General features: G+C 36.8%; 1 protein-coding gene across 2 annotated transcripts in view; it reads right to left on the bottom strand.

Annotated features, from left to right (window-relative positions):
- ACYP2 (acylphosphatase 2) overlaps window positions 1–23,434 on the bottom strand; it is a 183,347-nt gene that overhangs the window by 79,016 nt on the left and 80,897 nt on the right. Inside the window, exon 4 of one of the 2 annotated variants that reach the window (XM_040224834.1) lies at window positions 20,900–20,952. The exons of the other annotated variant lie outside the window; for it this stretch is intronic. Coding sequence (XP_040080768.1) covers window positions 20,900–20,952 — 53 coding nt within the window. The remainder of the gene's footprint in view (window positions 1–20,899; window positions 20,953–23,434) is intronic. 2 annotated transcript variants of the gene reach the window in all.

The raw sequence follows: 23,434 nt of genomic DNA, 5'->3' as shown, positions 1-23,434 counted from the left end.
CTTCAACAATATGTGAACCGTGAACTTCCAGATGTTCAAGCTGGTTTTAGAAAAGGCAGAGGAACCGAGAATCAAATTGCCAACCTGCACTGGATCATCGAAAAAGGAAGAGAATTCCAGAAAAAACACCTATTTCTGCTTTATTGACTATGCCAAAGCCTTTGACTGTGTGGATCACAATAAACTGTGGAAAATTCTAAAGAGATGGGAATACCAGACCACCTGACCTGCCTCCTGAGAAATCTGTATGCAGGTCGGGAAGCAAGGGTTAGAACTGGACATGGAACAACAGACTGGTTCCAAATAGGAAAAGGAGTACGTCAAGGCTGTATATTGTCACCCTGCTTATTTAACTTCTATGCAGAGTACATCATGAGAAACACTGGACAGGAGCAAGCCAAGCTAGAATCAAGATTGCCGGGAGAAATATCAATAACCTTAGATATGCAGATGACACAACCCTTATGGCACAACATGAAGAAGAACAAAAGATCCTCTTGAGAAAAGTAAGAGGAGAGTGAACATTTTGGCTTATAAGTTCAACATTCAGAAAACTAAGATCATGGCATCCAGTCCTATCACTTCATGGGAAATAGATGGGGAAACAGTGGAAACAGTGTCAGACTTTATTTTTGGGGTCTCCAAAGTCACTGCAGATGGTGACTGCAGCCATGAAATTAAAAGATGCTTACTCCTTGGAAGGAAAGTTATGAACCTAGACAGCATATTAAAAAGCAGAGACATTACTTTGCCAACAAAGGTCTGTCTAGTCAAAGCTATGGTTTTTCCAGTGGTCATGTATGGATGTGAGAACTGGACTATAAAGAATGCTGAGTGCCAAAGAATTGATGCTTTTGAACTGTGGTGTTGGAGAAGACTCTTGAGAGTCCCTTGGACAGCAAGGAGATCTAACCAGTCCATCCTAAAGGAAATCAGTCCTGAATATTCATTGGAAGAACTGATGCTGAAGCTGAAACTCCAATACTTTGGCCACCTGATGCGAAGAGCTGACTCATTTGAAAAGACCCTGATGCTGGGAAAGATTGAAGGCGGGAGGAGAAGGGGATGACAGAGGATGAGATGGTTGGATGGTATCACCCACTGAATGGACATGAGTTTGAGTAAGCTCCAGGGTTTAGAGATGGACAGGGAGGCCTGGTGTGCTGCAGTCCATAGGGTCGCAGAGTTGGATGTGCCTGAGTGACTGAACTGAACAACTAGATCTAGGAAATCTTAACCTTTGGAAGGAATATACCGTTGTATAGTTTTTAGGGCTGTTATAAAATATGGAGGTAGTATGATAAACACTACTTGCTTTTTATTTTTTTCCTCCATTGAATAAAAGACAGGACTAGCAAATGAAAATTATTTAAATAAATGATTTTCCAAAATACTACTATCATGAATATTCACTCTGTCTTTTAAGGATACAGATCAAGAGCTCCTCAAATTACCGACATCCTCCAGTAGTTATTATAAACATCAGAAACAAGGAATATGAATAATTAAACAATTTCATATTCAATTATTCTTCCTAATAATCTCCCAAATGGCTTAGCAAAATCTACAATCAACAATTACATAACATACTATGGTTTTTAAAAAATAATAAGAATAACTTTGATTATGCCACAAGACATATGTGAAAGGATTCTATTGAATTTTTCAATTATGGCATGAAAATTCATCTCCCTGTTCCACAGTCCTTGAGTATTTCAATGTCACTGCTATATGACCTTCCACCATCTCCCACAGAAGCAGGGTTGCTGTAGTGGAGAAATAATATTAGTAAAATTAGCCTCTTGCCAGGAACTCTAACCCAGTTGGGTTAATTTGTAATGGCCTACCTGGCTCCCTGCCCCTGCTTCTCTTTCCGTCTGAGCTGAATCTATTAAATTAACCTGACTCAAAGTTATGCATCTGACTCCAGGGCCAACTCCAGCCCTCAGCAGGGGAGATAACATAAGAAAACCTCTGTCAAGATCTTCCTGCCTCTGCCCTGAATTACTGTTCCTCTGATTTTTACTCCAGTCCACCATGATTGGGTCCTTGTCTTGTATCCCAGTTTCCTGTGGCTGGGTTTCTCACTGCAAAGTCTTAATCTCTTGGTTACAGGTCCCTAATACTTAGTGGGAGACTCCCATAGTACTCAATGTCCTTTGGGATAAACTTTTTTTTAGGATTACCTTAATATTTAAGGTATTTGTGCCACTTCCTAAAGAATCTAGAACTTTGCCTCTTTTAGGACCATGTTCCAGAAATCTGCACCAAACCCTCCCCATTAACACTTACGGATGGACTAGACTCTCACATTCATGGGAGGCAGTATGGCATCCTGGTTAACGACATGGTTTCTGCAATCAGGTTCCCTGGATCTAAAAGCTAGCAGAGCTATGAATGACCTTGAATAAGATTCTTAATCTCTTTATACCTTGATTTCTTCATCTCCACAAAAGGGATAAAGACAACATCTGCCTTGCACATGGATATCTAACCAATAGATAATATATATTACTGTGTCTAATAACACTGCTGCTGCTGCTGCTGCTAAGTCACTTCAGTCGTGTCCGACTCTTAGCGACCCCATGGACTGCAGCCCACCAGGCTCCTCTGTCCATAGGATTTTCCAGGCAAGAGTACTGGAGTGGGGTGCCATCGCCTTCTCTGAATAAACACTGAGCATTATTTAAATATTATTGTTGTTTAGTTGTTAAGTCATGTCTGACTCTTTACGACTCTATGGACTGCAGCCCTCCAGACTCCTCTGTCCATGGGATTTCCCAGACAAGAATACTGGAGTGGGTTGTCATTTCCTTCTTCAGGGAATTTTCCTGACCCAGGTATCAAAGCTGGATCTCCTGTATTACAGGCAGATTCTTTACCGCTGAGCCACCTGGACAACACTCTTTAAATGTTAGCTTGTTGCTATTCTTATGGTTCTTATCTACCCATTTTTAGAATTATAGTCTGTATTATTATTTTAGTCCCTGTTTAATGCTGAAGATCTGCCTGATCCTATATGTCTACTATTTTCTGATCTATTCTATACTTTATGTAAATTCCTCCTTTCTAATTTATAGTATATTTGGAAAACCCAGCAGTGGCCACAGGACTGGAAAAGGTCAGTTTTCATTCCAATCCCAAAAAAAGGCAATGCCAAAGAATGCTCAAACTACCGCACAATTGCACTCATCTCACACGCTAGTAAAGTAATGCTCAAAATTCTCCAAGCCAGGCTTCAGCAATACGTGAACCATGAACTTCCAGATGTTCAAGCCTGTTCCATTCCTATAAGGCCACTTAGATCATCAGTCCTGGAGATTTTTAGCTCTGAGCTCAGAGGTGGAATCTGAAAACAGTCATGTATGGAACTCTGCATCTCACTTCATAGTCCCAAATATTTGTGGAATTTTTATAAAATATGAAAAAGAATAAAGATTAAATGATACAACATCCATTTACAGAATTCTGTTCTTATTCTACGCAATGTTGGTACTACTATTCATGCACATAACAATACCTTAGGTTAACAAAGTCAAAAAATATCACTATTCCATATATTTTAAAGCTTCATCATAAAAAGTGTTACATGTGTGACAGTTTCAGAAGCAGGGGAGCCAGAATAAGTGTGCATATTCTATAAGTCAAGTAAGATAAATAAGAGATAGAACAAACGATTTACTCCAAACTCCTAAAGAAGAATCAAACAAAAACCCCAGTCCAAACATCTAGTACTAAGCTGAACTGCCCCAGATTAGGGGGTTGAAGAGGAGATTGTTACGCATTCTTTGAAAAACAGATACTCTAAACACACATAAGTATTAAGGCTGGATTTAAAACTGAATGTATCCTAATAGTAATGGTCCAATCTGAAACTGTGAAGCATTCAACTTCCAACTCAACCCTTATTCAGTATTTGAACCTAATAGCTTGCAGGCAGATCTTCATATATATTTGCCTTCGCCAAAATAACAGGCTCTTACCCAATTTCATAGACATGGGGCAATTTATCATTCTTCCAGCGAAATATATAGATAAAAATTCTCAATCAGTGTAGAAAAATTGTATTGCATTTCTGTAAGCATCAAAATGAGTGTGCTACTAAGAGTTAGCCGGGGTAGGAGGAACGCTGAATCATTTTCAGTGGTCATTTCTGTAACTCTAATGTAGGAGTAATTTTTATCCTGAGCTCTCATAGTTACTGATAAGTGTTGACTCATTGTAAGGGAGTGGCAGGGCTTAGAGGAGGGATGTGGCCTCTGCCAAATTTAAACCTGGGGCAAGAACACAGAATTGTAAAAGACTCTGTGTTCCAACCCAGGGCTGAGCTCTGTCACCTCCTTCAGTATTTACTTCTCCTCTCTGTGGTTTCACTTAGGGATCGATTACTTAAACTCATCTTGTGACCAGCGGCCCATGAATTACCCCGCTGTTACTTTTCAGGAGGAGATCACAGAAAGTACATTCACAGCTGTTTAAAATTAACACGTCTTCCTTATCAGAAATGGCTCCACTCTTTTCCTGACATCAACACATTATTGAAAATTCTGTACTGTAATTCTTTGTCTTTCCTGACTCTGCCCTTTATTACTGCCTACGGCCAGTAATAACAACAGATTGTCTGTCAGAGGAAACTGTGGCCTCACCAAGGCACATAAAAATTCCAGGCGCTCAACATCTTTAAATGATGGGTCCAGACTTAACTAGGAGAATCCGTTTTTACTCACTTGTATATTAAAATATTTTGGGGTTTGATTATTGAATGTGCAGTTGGCTACCATGTCCCAAAGCATCCAGGACACCACGTGAGTTTATGGTGATGTTGAGTACATGGGTCACACTGGACTGACTGGGATTTCTGCCTAAATACAAACACTTGAGACCAGTGTGTTTAGACAAGACTTCATTTTCTCACAAACTTTCCTGTATCGTCTCTAAATATTTAAGTTAAAGCAGGCACCAAAGTGGCACTCTACTGGAATAAAACATTAATTAGTCGAAAACTTAATTCAACACCAGATTCCCCGCCCTCCCTTCCCAGCCTCCAGATTTTCTGCAGTGAGTTTTTCAGCTGAGGTTAGCTTCCATGTATTACTTGGCATCTTCTGGAATACGCTCCCCCTCATTGTGCTAGCCTCTGAAAATGTTCTATTGTATTATTTGTCTAAGAAAGAAATAAGTCGGGAAAAATCCTTAAAGCATTCCAGAGCCAAAAATGATTACCACTAATTGGGAGAAATCTATGTCACTGGATCCTCACTCGTACAAACAATGGAGTATTCACTTGTTTCCTTTAAAAACTGTCAAAGATAAAGATCACTAGCAATTTAACTTTTGGATTTCATACAAAATATGAAATTAAAATGATGCCCGAAGACTTGGTGTCCTGTAACAAGAATACAAACTAGCAAAAGAGTAGTACCTCACGGTGAGGACAATGTCCCTGAAATCTAAAAAGAGCATTTAAGAAACCTGAAAGGTGACAAACCTGTACAGAAGCACTAGTCCTGTCACTCCTCATCTATTAAAAGAAAAAAAGTGTTATTACAAGATTTTGTTTGTGACCGTTTAAACACCCATAAACTTTTTCTTTTCTGTGTGATTTAAACAGTTAAAAATATAAATGATGGAAATATCTAGAAACAAATAATGAAAACATGATGACCCAGAACCTATGGGATGCAGCAAGAGCATTTCTAAGAGGAAAGTTTATAGCAATACAATCCTACCTCAAGAAACAAGAAAAATCTCAAATAAGCAACCTAATGTTGCGTATAAAGTAACCAGAGAAAGAACAACAAGCAAAACCCAAAGTTAGTGTAAGGAAAGAAATTATAAAGGTCAGAGCAGAAATAAATGAAATAGGGACTAAAAATACATTTTTTAAAAAAATCAATGAACCTAACTGCTGCTTCTTTGAAAAGATACACTGATGAACCTTTAGCCAGTCTGATCAAGGAAAAAAAAAAAAAAATGGAGAGGACTCAAATCAGTAAAATTAGAAATGCAAAAGAAGTTACAACTGACACCACAGAAATACAAAGGATCATAAGAGACTACTACAAGCAACTATATGCCAATAAAATGAACAACCTATTAGAAATGGACAAATTGTTAAAAAGCATACATTTCTTGAACCAGGAAAATATGATCATAGAAAATATGAACATATCAATCTCAAGTAATGAAATCAAAATTGTGATTTAAAATCTTCCAGCATTATTAATGATTAATAATGGAAAGAGCATGCAAGATGGAGTCACAAGAACTAGCTTCTTTACTGCTCCAATCACACGCTGCCCATCCTTCTCCTGGCCCAGCCAGAAAGGCAGAGCTATGATGTCCACAGATGGACTGGAAAGTTTTGGAAGGCAAAGGACTTTATCTTGTCATAGTGTGTGTCCCTAATAACTAACATGGTGCCCGGCACATGGTAGATACTCAAATATTACCTGAAATGATTGGGAATGATTCCACAAGGGCAATAAACAAGCCCTATCAAGGCTGGGCCTCCGGCTGGTAGTCTCCTTCCCGGCCGTCTTTCAACCACTGAGGATTTGAGGACTATCCATTTTCAAACACACTGGAGGAATACATTCAAGAGCAACCTTCTTTCTCCTCCTCCATCCTGCCAACATGTTTGCCTCACAAACACAATCACTAATGTCTATAGGTTCTTTACAAAGCACTTTCACATACAGTGTTTTATCTAACCCTTACAACAACATTCTGAGTTAAGGAAGGGCTTCCCTGGTGGCTCAGTGGTAAAGAATCCGCCTGCGATGCAGGAGACTCGAGTTCTATCCCTGCATCAGGAAGATCCCCTGGAGAAGAAAGTGGCAACCTGCTCCAGTATTCTTGCCTGGGAAATCCCATGGACAGAGGAGCCTGGCGGGCTACAGTCCATGGGATCGCAAAGAGTCAGACAGGACTTAGCTACTAAATCACCACCATCAAGGCAGACATAGTCCCCAACTAACACATAGGAATGAAAGGTTTAGGAAGATTAAAGAGTTTGGTCAAGGTCACATAATGATAAAATGCTCTTTTTTGCAACCTGAGTATTAAGACTAGACTAACAGTAACAGAACTTAACACCAGTGTTCCTATGTGGACTCCTGAGACATCCCACTTCCAAAGGCCTCACATTTGGGGTCTGCCCCGTCTTTCACTGACTCTCCCTTACAACTGCTTACATGTTAGAAACACATCCTAATGCAATGCTTTGCTTAATAAAGAAAATAATATTTGCTAAATGAAAAACAGCGCCACTATAACGGAATATAAGAAAACACGAGTTCCTCAAAACACCACTAAGTCAGTATCTTCAGGAAGGTTTGACTTAAAGGAACAAATGTCTACCAAATTACTAGGGAAACTGCTTCCTAAATAAAAGATGAACCAGTTAAAATTACATTAGAAATGAGTGAGAATTAAAGTTCTTTTGGTCAGCGGGTTTTCAGCTTTCTCCCCTTTAAAATAATTCTGACAGGAATTAAAACTTTAGTGGCACACTGTGTAAGACAAGACAGTCTGGGCTGGATAGAAGCAGAAAGCAGTTCTTCAACCATTTCTAACATAGGGTTGTACAACCAAGTGCTTCAGACTGTTTAAATTTATACCAGCATCTATATTCTGGGCTCATAAACAAACCAAGCTCTCAAACTCCTGAAATTTGCTCTGAATAGCTAATAGGAAAAGTGGTCTGGAAAAAATCACAGAAAAAGCTTATATCCAGATTTATTCTGTAATTTTTGTAAATCACATTTTTGGAAAGAGGTAGGAAGTAAGTAAAATTCTAAAGATAGGCTTTTTCTTAGTTACGTAAAGTAGTTTATTCCTAATCTGAGAAAAATAGCTCTTTCTTGTATTAGATGTTTCCAGTTCTCACCATTAAAGGTTAGTTGAACAAAATTGTTGATGTTGAAATGTCAATGAAATTCAAGTTAAAACAGAGCTAAATGAGGGCTGTCAGACTAATGAGACTAATTCCAAATTTTGTTTTTCCACGAGAATCTCATCATTTTTGCTTTTAATGAGATAGAGACAAGGAACGCACACACTAATACTCTAGCTTGGGGGTGAGATGTGACCCCCAGAGTTGTCAGGTACCTGGAGTACCATGGTTTCAAAGGAAAGGGAAACCTATTCTACAAAATAGATGGAGAAGAATCTGGGGGTCGGGGGGGAGGGGAGGAGGCAGGGCATTACAATATAAGGGGCAAGGCTAAGAGGGAAAGGACATCAAATGCTTAGTGAAGGCATGTGCTGTAGAAGCTGGAAAGGATGGTGCTTTACACCCAGATTGATGGGGCAAATGGAGGTGGCCTCCAGACAAATACAGAAAGGGGACTATATGAGTATAAGACATGGGAATTCAAAATTGTGGGGAGAGTTTCAGGCTTCCAAAAGCTACAAAACCACTTGGGTCTAAGCTAATTATAGACAAAAGACTGAGGCAATTTCCAGGTGATATCTGATATAATACAGCAACTGAGTATTAGGAATCGCACATCAATACATATTAGGTAAATCAGTTTGTAAATGCTATCTTTTCTTGCACTTCTACTCTTCCAAATGTGAAGAACCCAGTGATGATAATCATTATCATCTCTCAAGTCAGACAGACAAGTCAAATCCCAGCTCTACCCTTTCCTAGCTGTGGGACTTGACCTAGTCACTTAACTTTTCTGAGCCTCAGATCAACAAAAAATAGGACATTACAAAATAAAGACTTACAAGAGACAAGAAAGGACATCACATAATGATTAAGGATCAATCCAAGAAGATGATGTAACAGTTGTAAATATTTATGCACCCAACATAGGAGCACCTCAATACACCAGGCAAATGCTAACAGCTATAAAAGGGGAAATTGACAGTAACAATAATAGTGAGGGACTTTGACACTTCATTTACACCAATGGACAGATCATTCAGACAGAAAACTAATAAGGAAACAAAAGCCTTAAATGAAACATTGGACCAGATAGACTGAATTGATATTTATAGGACATTCCATCCAAAAGCAGCAGAATACACTTTCTTCTCAAGAGCACACGGAACCTTCTCCAGGACAGATCACATCTTTGGGTCACAAATAAAGCCTCAGTAAATTTAAGAAAATGGAAATTGTTTTCTGATCACAATTCTATGAGATTATAAATCAATTATAGCAAATAAAATAAAAAAAGAAATCAGTTACAGGAAAAAAAACTGTAAAAAACACGAACACATGGAAGCTAAACAGTAATGCTACTAAATAATCAATGGATCACTGAGGAAATAAAAAAATATCTAGAAACAAGTAACAACAAAAACATGATGAACTGTGGGGTGCAGCAAGAGCATTTCTAAGAGGAAAGTTCACAGCAATACAATCCTACCTAAAGAAGCAAGGAAAATCTCAAATAAGCAACCTAATCGTACATATAAAGTAACTAGAGAAAGGACAACAAGCAAAACCCAAAGCTAGTGTAAGGAAAGAAATTATAAAGGTCAGAGCAGAAATAAATGAAATAGAGACTAAAAAACAAATTTAAAATAAGATCAATGAAACTAACTGCTGCTTCTTTGAAAAGATAAACAAAATTGATGAACCTTTAGCCAATCTCATCAAGAAAAAAAAAATTGGAGAGGACTCAAATCAGTAAAATTAGAAATGAAAAAGAAGTTACAACTGACATCACAGAAATACAAAGGATCATAAGAGACTACTACAAGCAACTATATGCCAATAAAATGAACAACCTAGAAGAAATGGACAAATTCTGAGAAAAGTACAAACTTCCAAGACTAAACCAGGAAGAAATAGAAAATATGAACATATCAATCTCAAGTAATAAAATCCAAATGGTGATTAAAAATCTTCCAACAAACAAAAGTCCAGAAACAGAGAGCTTCACAGGTGAATCGTATCAAACACTTAGAGACCAGTTAACACTTATCCTTCTCCAACTCTTCAAAAATCATTGCAGAGGGAAGAACACTCGCAAGCTCATTCTACAAGGCCACCATCACTCTGATACCAAAACCAGACAAAGATACCACGAAAAAAGAAAATTACAGGCCAATATCACTAATGAACATAGACACAAAAGTCCTTAACAAAGTATTAGAAAACAGAACCCAACGACGCATTAAAAGGATCAAACACTATAATAAGTGGGATTCATCCCAGGGATGCAAGGATTCCTCAGTATAAGCAAATTAATCAATGTAACACACCATATCAACAAGTTGAAGAATAAAAACCATATGATCATCTCAATAGATGCAGAAAAGCTTTTGACAAACTACAACACCTATTTATGATTAAAACTCTCCAGAAAGTGAGCATAGAGGGAAGCTACCTCACATAATAAAGGCCATATATGACAAAACCAGAGCAAACACTGTGAAAAATGAAAACATTTCCTCTAAGATCAGGAAGAAGACAAGGATGCTCACTCTCACCACTATTATTCAACACAGTTTTGGAAGTCCTAGTCACTCCAATCAGAGAAGGAAAAGAAAAGGAATCCAAGTTGGAAAAGAAGTAAAACTGTCACTGTTTGCAGATGACATAATATAATGCATAGAAAATTCTAAAGATGCTACCAGAAAACTACTAGAGCTAATCAATGAATTTGGTAAAGCTGCAGGATACAAAATTAGGTACAGAAATCTCTTGCATTCGTATCACTAACAACAAAATATCAGAAAGAGAAATTAAAGAAACAATCCCATTTTCCTCTGCAACAAAAAGAATAAAACACTCAGGAATAAACATACCTAAGGAGGCAAAAGACCTATACTCAGAAAACTATAATATACTGATGAAAAAAAATCAAAGACCACACAGATGGAGAAATATACCATGTTCTTGTATTGGAAGAATCAATATTGTGAAAATGTTTTATATTATCCCAAAGCAATCTTTACCAATGGCATTTTTAGATTTGAGCAAAAAATTTTACAATTTGTATGGAAACATAAAAGACTCCAAATAGCCAAAGCAATCTTGAAAAAGAAAAAGAGCTGGAGGAATTAGATTCCCTGTCTTCAGACAATACAACAAAGCTATAGTAATCAAGAGAGCATGCTACTGGCACAAAACAGAAATACAGATCAATGGAAGAGAATAGAAAGCCCAGTGATAAACCCACACATCTATACCCATCTAATCTATGACAAAGGAGGAACGAATATACAGTGGAGAAAAGACCGTCTCTTCAATAAGTGGTGCTGGAAAAAACTGGACAGCTACAAGTAAAGAATGAAATTAGAACACTGCCTGCTGCTGCTGCTGCTGCTGCTGCTAAGTCACTTCAGTCATGTCCAACTCTGTGTGACCCCACAGACGGCAGCACACCAGGCTCCCCCATCCCTGGGATTCTCCAGGCAAGAACACTGGAGTGGGTTGCCATTTCCTTCTCCAATGCATGAAAGTGAAAAGTGAAAGGGAAGTCATTCAGTCGTGTCCGACTCTTCTCAACCCCATGGACCGCAGCCTACCAGGCTCCTCTGTCCATGGGATTTTCCAGGCAAGAGTACTGGAGTGGGGTGCCATCGCCTTCTCCCTAACACCATATAAAGAAATAAACTCAAACTAAATTAAAGACCTAAATGTAAGGCTAGACACTATAAAACCCTGAAGAGGAAAACAAAGGCAGAACAACCTTTGACATAAATCACAGCAAGATCCCTTTTGACCCACCTCCTAGAGTAATGAAAATAAGAACAAATATAAACAAATGGGACCCAATTAAGCTTAAAATTAAACTCTTTTGCACAGCAAAGGAAACCATAAATAAGACAAAAAGACAACCCTCAGAATGGGGAGAAAATATTTGCAAACAAAGCAACTGACAAAGGATTAATCTCCAAAATATACAAATAGGTTTTGCAGTTCAATATAAAAAAATCAACTAACCCAATCAAAAAATGGGCATAGGACCTAAATAGATATTTCTCCAAAGACATACAGATGGCCAAGAGGCACATGAAAAGATGCTCAACATCACTAATAATTAGAGAAGTGCAAATCAAAACTACAATGAGGCATCACCTCACACTAGTCAGAATGGCAATCATCAAACAATTTATAAACAATAAATGCTCGAGAAGGTGTGAAGAAAAGGAACCCTCTTGCACTGCAGGTGGGAATGCAAACTGATACAGCCACTATGCAGAACAGTATGGAGGTTCCTTAAAAAACTTAAAAAAAAACTGCCATATGACCCAGCAACACCACTCATGGGCATATGCCCAGAGAAAACCACAATTTAAAAAGATACATGTACCCTAATGTTCATTGCAGCACTATTTACAATAGGCAGGACATGGAAGCAACCTAAATGTCCATCAGTGGAGGAATGGATAAAGAAGATGTGATACATATATACATTGGAATATTCAGTTCAGTTCAGTTCAGTTCAGCCACTCAGTCATGTCCGACTCTTTGCCGACCCCATGAATTGCAGCACGCCAGGCCTCCCTGTCCATCACCAACTCCCGGAGTTCACCCAAACTCACGTCCATCGAGTCAGTGATACCATCCAGCCATCTCATCCTCAGTCGTCCCCTTCTCCTCTTGCCCCCAATCCCTCCCAGCATCAGAGTCTTTTCCAATGAGTCAACACTTCACATGAGGTGGCCAAAGTACTGGAGTTTCAGCTTTAGCATCATTCCTTCCAAAGAACACCCAGGGCTGATCTCCTTCAGAACGGACTGGTTGGATCTCCTTGCAGTCCAAGGGACTCTCAGGAGTCTTCTCCAACACCACAGTTCAAAAGCATCAATTCTTCAGTGCTCAGCTTTCTTCACAGTCCAACTCACATCCATACATGACCACTGGAAAAACCATAGCCTTGACTAGACGGACCTTTGTTGGCAAACTAATGTTTCTGCTTTTCAATAGGCTATCTAGGTTGGTCATAACTTTTCTTCCAAGGAGTAAGCGTCTTTTAATTTCGTGGCTTCAGTCACCATCTGCAGTGATTCTGGAATATTACTCAGCCACAAAAAAGGAATGAAACTGCCATTTGCAGAGATGTGGATATGCTTAGAGACTGTTATACAGAGTGAAATGAGTCAGAAAGAGAAATTTGCATAATATTATGTGGAATCTAAAAATAGTTAGAGATGAATTTATTTGCAAAGCAGATATAGAGGCACAGATGTAGAGAACAAATGTCTGGATACCAAGGGGGGGAAGAGGAGGTGAGTGAATTGGGAGATTGGGATTGACACATATACACTGCTATGTATACAACAGATTAACTAACGAGAACCTACTGTAAAGCACAAGAAAGTCTACTCAATGCTCTATGGTGACCTAAATGGGAAGGAAATCCAAAAAAGGGATATATGTATATTTACAGCTAATTCACTTTTCTATACAGAAGAAACACAGCATCATAAAGCAACTATATTCCAATAAAAATTTTTTTAAAAACCGAAACAAAATTAAAACTCTTTCATAAATAAATAAAAGAGTAATATCTTACTTTAAAAAAAAAGGACAAAGCACCTTACAACATCTGGCATATAATAAGTGCTTGATAAATATGTGTTTACTGATTGACAGGTTTGCTATGAAAGATGTGGCATGAATGGCAAGCACATGTCTGGCCAGGCCCACAGTAAATGTTAGCTGTCACTCCTATAATCATCCCTTTAGTGATGACCTGAAGGGCCAACCAAGTCTGTAAAAAGGAAAGTGCTTCATATCAGGCATTTTACTTAAAATTTGCAATGGCCACACCACAAGAAACCCCCAATTGATTAGTATTATATGCTATTACTTTGCAACTAATAAAGCAGGCAACTGATAATATAATCATATATTATTACACATTTTATTAATGAAAAGATAAGGACATATTTTTTATAGACAGTATATATCAGCTATTGCCACAATAATCCTACAGAATAAAGCACCTCAAACAAAAAGCTGGTTTATTCTCATGCTCATGGGTCTATGTGTTAACTGGAATAAGGCTGCTCCAGGCTGGGCTTGGTTAGGTGGCTCTGCTTCTGGCTGTGGGTTGGGCTCAGGTTCATTCCACCTGTGTTCACTCTGGGACCAGGCTGAAAGTGAACGTGAAAGTGAAGTCGTGTCCAACTCTTTGCGACCCGTGGACTGTAGCCCACCAAGCTCCTCTGTCCATGGGATTCTCCAGGCAAGAATACTGGAGTGGGTTGCCATTTCCTTCTCCAGGCTGAAGGGACAGCAATTCCCCGGAGAAAGCCCTTCTTATGACAAATTACCAGTGTGAAAAACCAAAGCCCAATCATGAAAGCATACTTAAAAGTTTGTGTCACATCCACTAACATCCCATTGACCAAAGCAAGTCTCAAAGCCAAACCCAGCATCAGTGGGTGGGAGCTGAACAACAGTCAAAAAGTACCCAACACTGAATACTGAAATTTTAAGTAGTTGGGTGTAACTGCATTATAGTGATATATCTGTACTTCTACATGGATTTAAATTCATATTAATGAGCTCTAAAAAGAAAGATCTTATGGTAATTAAGGAGGAGATTCTGAAGAGATGAGGTACTAATGATGAAAATTTCTGATATTTCAATTACTAAATAAATGAGGTAATTCAAGCTTCAGATTTATAATTACACAGGAAGTATTTCAAGCATGTTTCATGTTTCAGTTGAATCAGTCTTTTACTCAAACTGCTATGTCAAACCATTAAAAGTAATTGATATTATTAAAGTAGAAGATAACATATCCTCCTATGTTGTGAGATTACAGTTGAATAAATACATGTCATTTTTTAGAATTAATATCTGTCATTTAAAAAATCCATGAGTATATCTAGGGAAAGCTCTAACACACCTCAATTATTCAAAGAAAAAAACTTTGCAAAATGTATTAAGATTGATTTTAAAAGGAAAATAAAACATTGAGTCAACATAATTGCTTTGAAGTTTAAGCATTTTCAACAAATGAAAAATTTTGGGATGAAGAAATAGACAACAAAAATACACTTAGCCAAAGGAGCACCAATCTGTTTTCAATCTACATTTTATAAATTATTCAGTGCAAGCTTAGAGAAATGATTTTAATTAAGAAAGATTATACTTGGGTATTAATATGATAAAATATTCTGACATAATATTTCAAATCCATGTGAAGATAACAGAAACAAAGAATTTCTTGGCAATATAAAAAAATAAGTTTACCAGAAAATTTGAATTTTAGAGCTCCATTGTTCTGTATCTGGGGCTTCAAGTGAAACAGTATTAAATATCCATTTTAGGTATTGGAGCCTCCTTAGAACCAACTGCTTTGGTAAAAAATGCTATGAGCTATCTCAACTACTGGATAGCAAGTATGGCATTATATATTAATGACTTCTAATTTACTAATCTGTGAATTGCTCTTTTAAACTCTAACACGTTATCATTTCTATTCTACTTTCCCTTATTATTCCTCTTTTCAGAAATCCCCAATAGATCGGCTGATATGAGCAAGTCTCAAATCCACGCTCCTCATGGTGGCACACATAATCCTCCATTATGTTGTCCTAACATATTTTCCATTGCCCCTTGGTATATAGGCATTACTCCTGCCAAGCTGGTCTAGTGATTCAAAAATACTTTAAGTATATTTGAAAAAATATACTTGCAAAGCAGGCATCTAGTACCTTTGTATAATATTTGATACATCTTTACTTCATTCAAGTCCCACCTCCTATATTAAAGATTTCCCAGTTAACTCCATCTTCCAGGGAGCGCTTCTACCTCTAATCTTTGAAAGCATTTATTGCCTGACTGTATATATGTAATTTATCACATAGGAGTCTTAAACTGTTGAACTTGTCACGTGTATCTTACCATCCTTTTGTAGATTATAACGGCTTTAAGTGTAACTCCCATAACCAAGACACTGACCCATCCAAGATTCATTCTCCTTTTTCTACTTATGAATAGAACACTATTCATCCTTGGATGGCAATGCACCCATTTAAAAATACTCACCCTCCAAAGTCCCTGGTAGATGGAAAAATGCCCATGTGACCCAAGTGCTGGCTAAAGAGATAAGGCCTCTATTTATAGAGGTCTCCAGTGAAGATACTGTTCCTGATTGAAAGGGACATAAACATGAATATGAGGTTTGGAGGTGGAAGAGCCTCATGTGACCACAAGGGCAAGAGCTATACCTAAGGACCAAAAAAGCCTGCATCATCAACAACTTCATGACACCACTGAACAGCCCTAGACTGTCTACCTCTACCCTTCTCTTTACTTGAGAAAAACAACTGTTGGGTTAAGCTACTCGAATTGGATTTTCACTACATAGGGCAAAACATGTAGCTTTGTGTAAGAACATTTAAGATATACTCTCTTAGCAACTTTCAAGTGTAGAATATAGTACAGTCAACTATAGAAACTGTATTTTACATTTTTGATGGGAAGATATAAACATGTCAATCTCCCCAAATTAATCTTTACATTTAACACAATTTTAAGAAAACAAATCAAGTTGCAAAAAATGATTGAAACTTGACAGATTATTCTCACATTTGTTGATCTGGAAGATGACCAACTGTCAGACTAGCCAAAAAATTCTAAGAGGTTTGGCTCAACCAGACATCCACTGAAGCATACTATAGACACTCAATAATTAAAACAGTATGGATCTTGCAAAACAATGGAATAAATCAATGAAACAAAACTTTAAGGCCTAGGAACATATCCATTTATTTATACAGATCATTGTTTATGACAAAACTGGCAGAGGCATAACTTACTTAAAGGTTTTAGAAATAAATAGATTCCTGTCTCATAATATATAAGATAAATTCTATATTGGTTTTAGTTTTAAAATAGTACTAAAAGAACACAGGCCTGAATAATTTTAAAATATTTGTATTGTGAAGGAATTACTAAGCATGATCCCAAAGGCAGAAATCATAGTGAAACTGACAGACTGGATTCATAAAGATGTAAGAATTATGTATGGTACAAACTCCAACATAAGCAATTATCAAAGAAGTTTTTAATGGCCTAATTTTTAATCATCTGAGCTTTGTTAAATTTATTTATTTTATAATCAAAACACTGGCATGTCAAAAGCCATTAGTAATGATCATAGGGATATATATATTTACTGACACAAAGATATTTACAAAAAATTTGTACCTAATTATGTATGGCATGCTTCCAGTTTTATAAAAAATTGTGTACCTCATCATAAATTTATATATTTTATTATGTAGTTAAAAGTCTGGAAGAATACATATCAAAATCTTAATATCAACTATCTCTAGATGGTATTATAATGAGCATTCTTTTTATTTAACATATATCATCTAATTTTTCTAGAATTAAATTTATATTACCCAGATAATAAAAAAATGTATTTTAAAATTTTTTCATGGTGAAAATAGCCAAGACATAAAAAAGAGATAGTTTCTATTAATCTGTGGTTATTTCTAGGTGGTAGGATAACAGGTGACTTAAATTTTCCTCTTTACATAAAGTTTTTGAATATTTTTATACAGGAATATATTTATTCAATCAAAATGAAATGAACTTGATTTTTAAAATGCATCTGACTACTGTGCAGCTACAAATTATACAACTATTGTATAAAAGGGAACCTGCTAACCCAACGGGTGAACTGACTAATGAAGAATGCAGCACACGAGCTCCTCAGTTTCACACTTATCACCAGGGTCATATGTAATAAGCTGTGTGTACCATGTCAGAAATAAAGCCATTTTCTTTGTACTCTTCTAGTGTTTTCACTCCTGTTTTGATGCTGGGAGCAGGGAAGTAGATAGTAAAGGCCTACAATGACAAACCACTATTAACATGATCATAACTGGGTTATTCCAGACCCAGTAAAGCACAGAGAAATTAATTCAGTCAGCAGTCCAGGGAAAAAAGAGATTACATCTGAGGCTCCAGGATGATGGATGAACTCAAACTAAAATTAAAAAGCAAAACAAAGTAGAAAGTCTATGTGCAATTTGATGCATTATCTATGACAACTGTTTCCTCTAATATGAAAGGCAATCCATCCACTACAGTTATCCAGAGATCATACTCTCCCCTAAGTGTCATTAGCCAGAGGAATTAACAAATTTTCCAAAAGATTCCAATATCTCCAAAACTAAATAAAAGCTTAGGTAACATGAAGATCAGTTAACAAAAAAAAAAGTCTCCAGCTTCAAATGGAAAAACAATCTAAAACATGCCCTGCTAAAAATTGAACATGGTTACACCATCACCCCTACTACTACACCAAATACCAAATTCATTCATCATTCATTCATTTCTTCATTTGTGTATCCCTTCATTCACCTACAATCAATACCTACTATGTGCCAAGTTCTAAAGCAGGCAGTAGGTGGAGCTTACAACCATCCCCTTACCAAATATAAACATGTTAACACCCCTGATTGAAATCTTGCCATATATAAATTAGCTAAAAATAAATTAGAAAAAAAAAGGAATAAAGCAAAATTCCTGGCATCATGAGAGATACAGGTTTACTCTGACTAAATGTTCAAGCACTGATTGTTCTACCCTTCTGATAAATTAGAGATAGAAATAATGAATTTTAAAGTTGTAGAAGAAAGACAGCACTGTAGTGTAGAGAAATGGTAGATGGAAAGGGTAGGGGGAAAAAACTGGTGAGCCTAGAGTTAAATTTATTCTTTAGTAAGTGAATCACTTATAATATCTAGGAATTAAATATAACCAGTAGAACCTGGAAACTGAACATCATAGTCCTCAGAGTAAAATAAAAATTATATTCTCAAACAGAGAAGTAACTACACTGCCCATAGCCCAGTCTTGTTATAGAAGACATCAAAGACAGTCTTTATAGTCAGTCTTTCACCTCAGCTAAGCAGAGCATGATCCTCACAGCCTCCACAGGGCAAGAACTTCCCCTAGTTAGGCTTGTCTCAAAACCTAGGACATACCTAATTATTTGTATTTCATGTCTGGTCCTGGACATTAAATGTAAATAGCAGTGTAATGTTGTATTTTAATAGAGGATCTAGAATTGAGAATCTATTTACCAGCATACTCAGATAGAAATCTGGTTTTCCCCATCAGGAACTGCTGAGTACCCTATAGCAGTAGTTCTCAAACTAAGTTCTATGAATATTATTATTAAAGTCTTATGATATTTAAAAAAATTTTTATTTTTATAACCATGTTTAAAAAAAAGAAGTTTTAAGGATAGTCTGCATCTCTGGGATGACCCTGTGCAACTGCGTATTGCTTTACGATTTTTATGCAGTAATTTGTATGTACAACTGAGTTTGTTGATTAACATCTAGGAAAGCTATAACTGGAAGGCTTTATATAAGCAAAGAGGTGGGAGAGACCAGCAACATCTCTGACTGTGCCAACTCATATCAATTTACTAGAAATAAGTATGGTCTTCATTTTCCAAAAAGAGTTTCTGTACCCCTGATTCTTAGCAATAGTTGCATCAGATATTTACTTAATGAACGTTATCAGTTAGGCTAGCTTTTTCTCCAAGTAATAAAGCTTTACACAGTGGCCAAGTGATACATCTTTAATGTGCTGTTTCAAGACTACTCATTGGCAAGGATGAGGTTTGGTTTGCCTAAGTTCCAATCAGAGACATAAAGGTTTTAATACTGCTTGAAATACATACTACGTAAACAGGCATTTGCTGAGTAAGTATTATCAAAATCCAAATACAGAAAACAGACGAACCATGGAACCACAGTTAGGGTGACATCTTTCTGCTAAAATTCTCCATATCAACATTGTTTCAGCAAAGCAGTGTCACCCATCTCACTAAACCCATGTTGATTTAAACTCAATTATAATGTTCATCTGAACTGTAATGGTGTTGTCATATTTAATTTCTACATTTGTTTTGATTTTATTTAGCATAAGTTATAAGTATAAAATACATGTGTGCATACGAAGTAACATACTATGTGCATACTAAATAACATAAGTAATACAAGAAAAATGAGCAATTTAAGTAATATTGCAATAGTTTCAGTCAATACAAGAAGTCCACAGCAGTTTTATTCTTCAAGAGGATAGGCTATGTCCCTCAACTTGAGGAACTCTGCTTCATGACATAGGTTAGCTTTATCTAGGATTTAAGAGAAAAATAGCATAGTACCATGGTTCTCTACTTTTTTATTTCAAATGAAGTTGTTCTACATCCTTGCATCTGTTTTGTTTCCCAACTTCCCAGCTCAAAGTGGCAGGCCATCTGGAGGTGGCCAGAAACGGACACCATCAGGAAAAGAAACCCCTTTTGTAACAGTAACTATACTGAATATAACTGCTATCATTTTTGTCTAAACTGTCAGTTTCTGTAGAGACAAGATGGTGTTAGAGCCTGTCACAACTGGGAGTCTTAATAAATGTTTGCAAAATGGTCATTTTCTCAGCTCTTTTTACTCCAGTCTGGTTTAAACACACTGTGTCAGAACCCTGTCTTAATATAGTTACTTTAGCTGTGTAAGAAATACTCTACAAGAAGAGGATAATTTTGTTGATGGAACATATAGTCACAATCTACTAGCAAGTATTGATATCCTTAGAGACTAGCCTCTATAGAAGGCTCTCTGAATGATAAGAAACAATGCTAAAATGATGCAAACAGTACATTCAAATTTTCCAGAGAAAATAAAAACATGAGTAACTTTTATCTCCTTTCCATAAAAACCATTAACTGTGAAATAATAAATTCCCCAAACAAGTCAAATCTTCAACATGGAATGAAAAAAGCAGTATATTCAAAGACAGTATTTAAAATACCTTATTTAAATATATTTTAAAAATCTACTTAGCCAGAAAAAAAATGAAAAAATTCCCTATCTCCCCCACAAAAAAACAATATTTTAAGAAAATAGATTTTTAAAAAATTCCTGGGTGGTACTAACCTGGAAGCCAGCACACATTCCTAGCTTCATTCTTAAGAACTGATGAAATACATCTGCAAAAATAAACAGCTTGAAAAAGTTGAGCTTGCCCAAAGAAATTAATTAAAAAATAAACCCAAAACTTGTTTTTGTCATTTCGTCAATACTTTTCTCTAATAATGGAGAAATCAAAGTATAATCAACATATACAATCACAATAGGGTGTAAGGATACAATCTGACAAATGACTAATCCTATAAAATTTGATTTATGAGACAGTATTGCTCAATACTATATGAAAGTCACATTTTTTTTCTTTTTACTGTTCCCTTAACTGGGATCTATTGCAAGACCTGAAAAAAAAAAATCTCTTCTTCCCTTCCAAATTCTAAACATAAATTCTTATCAGCAGGCTTCCTAATGAGTTAAGTCAATCACTAGGCCACTATTTCAATTTGTGTTTCTGCAGCAGAGCGGCTTTGGAGCTAAGAAAATCACTTCTGTTGTATCCTGCTATTTTGGACAAAAACTAATTTCCTGCCCAACCCTGGGGGTCATATGATTCCAAGCTAATGGAAAGTCTGCTTTCCATCATAAAATGAAAAGTCATGTAGAGATCAAGCTCCAACAATTAAAAAGATACACACACATGCTTAACTTCCATTCACCAACCTAGGATTTAATAAGAACATCGTAGTATTCTTAGGGAAAACAAGACTGTCATATAAGTTGAAAATAAGAAGTCCAAGATTAGGGACAGTATATTACTAATATCAGGATCAGAACTGAAAGAGACAGAAGAAAGACAGAGAGAGAGCCATTCTTGGACTACAGGGGAAAAAAATAACTAAAAAGACTTTTAAGTGAATTGAACTACGTAAGAGGAAGAAAAACTTAGAGACAAAAATAAACAAACAAAAATGTTAGGAGATGAATCCAACTAGACGACCTCCAACTGAATCATGCAAGGTCAAACAAAAAGCAAGCTCGACATCTCTCCGAGTTGGAAGCATACACCAACCACAGGAGGAGCATAGCCCAGAAAATACATTTTATGGATATGTGTGAGGTCCTGGAACATTTTGTGTTGTAACAATTTTAGGATTTCAGAAATTCCACAGGATAGCAAGTTTTTCAACCTTCTTTCTCTAATCCACATTTTGGCCACTATTCTGTGTTCAACAATGCCCAATTTTGAATGCACACAGAGAACTTGAAAGCTAAGCTTCAAAGGACAAACTGAAATAAAACTATTATATAGATTACCTCAAAAAATATTATGGAAAAAGTCCAAACTGAAAAGAAGGATGGTTTATAATCAACAAGGATATATTGTACAGCACAGTGTACTTTATTCAATCTTCTATAATAACGTATTTGGGAAAAGAATCTGAAAAAGGGAATGGATATAGATATGTGTATAACTGAATCATTTTGTTGTATACCTGAAACTAACACAATATTGTAAATCAATTATACTCCAATAGAAAATAAAAATTTAAAAAAAAGAAGGATGGCATGGTTTACATGTTTTATGTCCCACCCACTCAACTTTGGGGTACTAAAATATACATTTGAACCTTGATTACTAGCGAGTTGTACTAAATTTTGAATCCAAGCTACTCCAAAAATTCAGCTACTATTATCTTTAATTGTGATTCATACCTACATTGACAAAAATGTATGCAAGATGCTAGTGATAATTAATTTTATGTGTCAACATGGCTAGACTATGGTGCTCAGTTGTTTGGTTAAACACTCAACTAGATGTTGCTGTAAAGATTTTTAAGATTTGATTCATATTTATAATCAGTTAACTATAAGTAAAGCAGATAATCCTCCATAATGTGGGTGAATCACATTCGATCAGTTGAAGATGTTAGGAGCGAAGACTAAAGTTTCTGAAAGAAGGAACTCCGCCTCCAGCCGGTGACTTAACTACTTTACCTGAATTGCCAGTCAGCGTGCCTGCCCTACAGATTTCAGATTTGCCAGCTCCCACAATAATAAACCTCTTTCTCTTTTTCCATATCAGTTCAGTTCAGTTCAGTTGCTCAGTCATGTCCGACTCTTTGCGACCCCATGAATTGCAGCATGCCAGGCCTCCGTGTCCATCACCAACTCCCGGAGTTCACTCAAACTCATGTCCATTGAGTCAGTGATGCCATCCAGCCATCTCATCCTCGGTCGTCCCCTTCTCCTCCTGCCCCCAGTCCCTCCCAGCATCAGAGTCTTTTCCAGGGAGTCAACTCTTTGCATGAGGTGGCCAAAGTATTGGAGTTTCAGCTTTAGCATCATTCCTTCCAAAGAACACCCAGGGCTGATCTCCTTCAGAATGGACTGGTTGGATCTCCTTGCAGTCCAAGGGACTCTCAAGAGTCTTCTCCAACACCACAGTTCAAAAGCATCAATTCTTCGGCGCTCAGCTTTCTTCACAGTCCAACTCTCACATCCATACATGACCACTGGAAAAACCATAGCCTTGACAAGACGGACCTTTGTTGGCAAAGTAATATCTCTGCTTTTGAATATGCTATCTAGGTTGGTCATAACTTT

This window comes from Oryx dammah, unplaced genomic scaffold, assembly GCF_014754425.2.
Source record: "Oryx dammah isolate SB20612 unplaced genomic scaffold, SCBI_Odam_1.1 HiC_scaffold_25, whole genome shotgun sequence".
NCBI lineage: Eukaryota > Metazoa > Chordata > Mammalia > Artiodactyla > Bovidae > Oryx > Oryx dammah.
The sequence above is the reverse complement of the archived record's forward strand: the minus strand, read 5'-3'. Positions and strand labels throughout refer to the sequence as shown.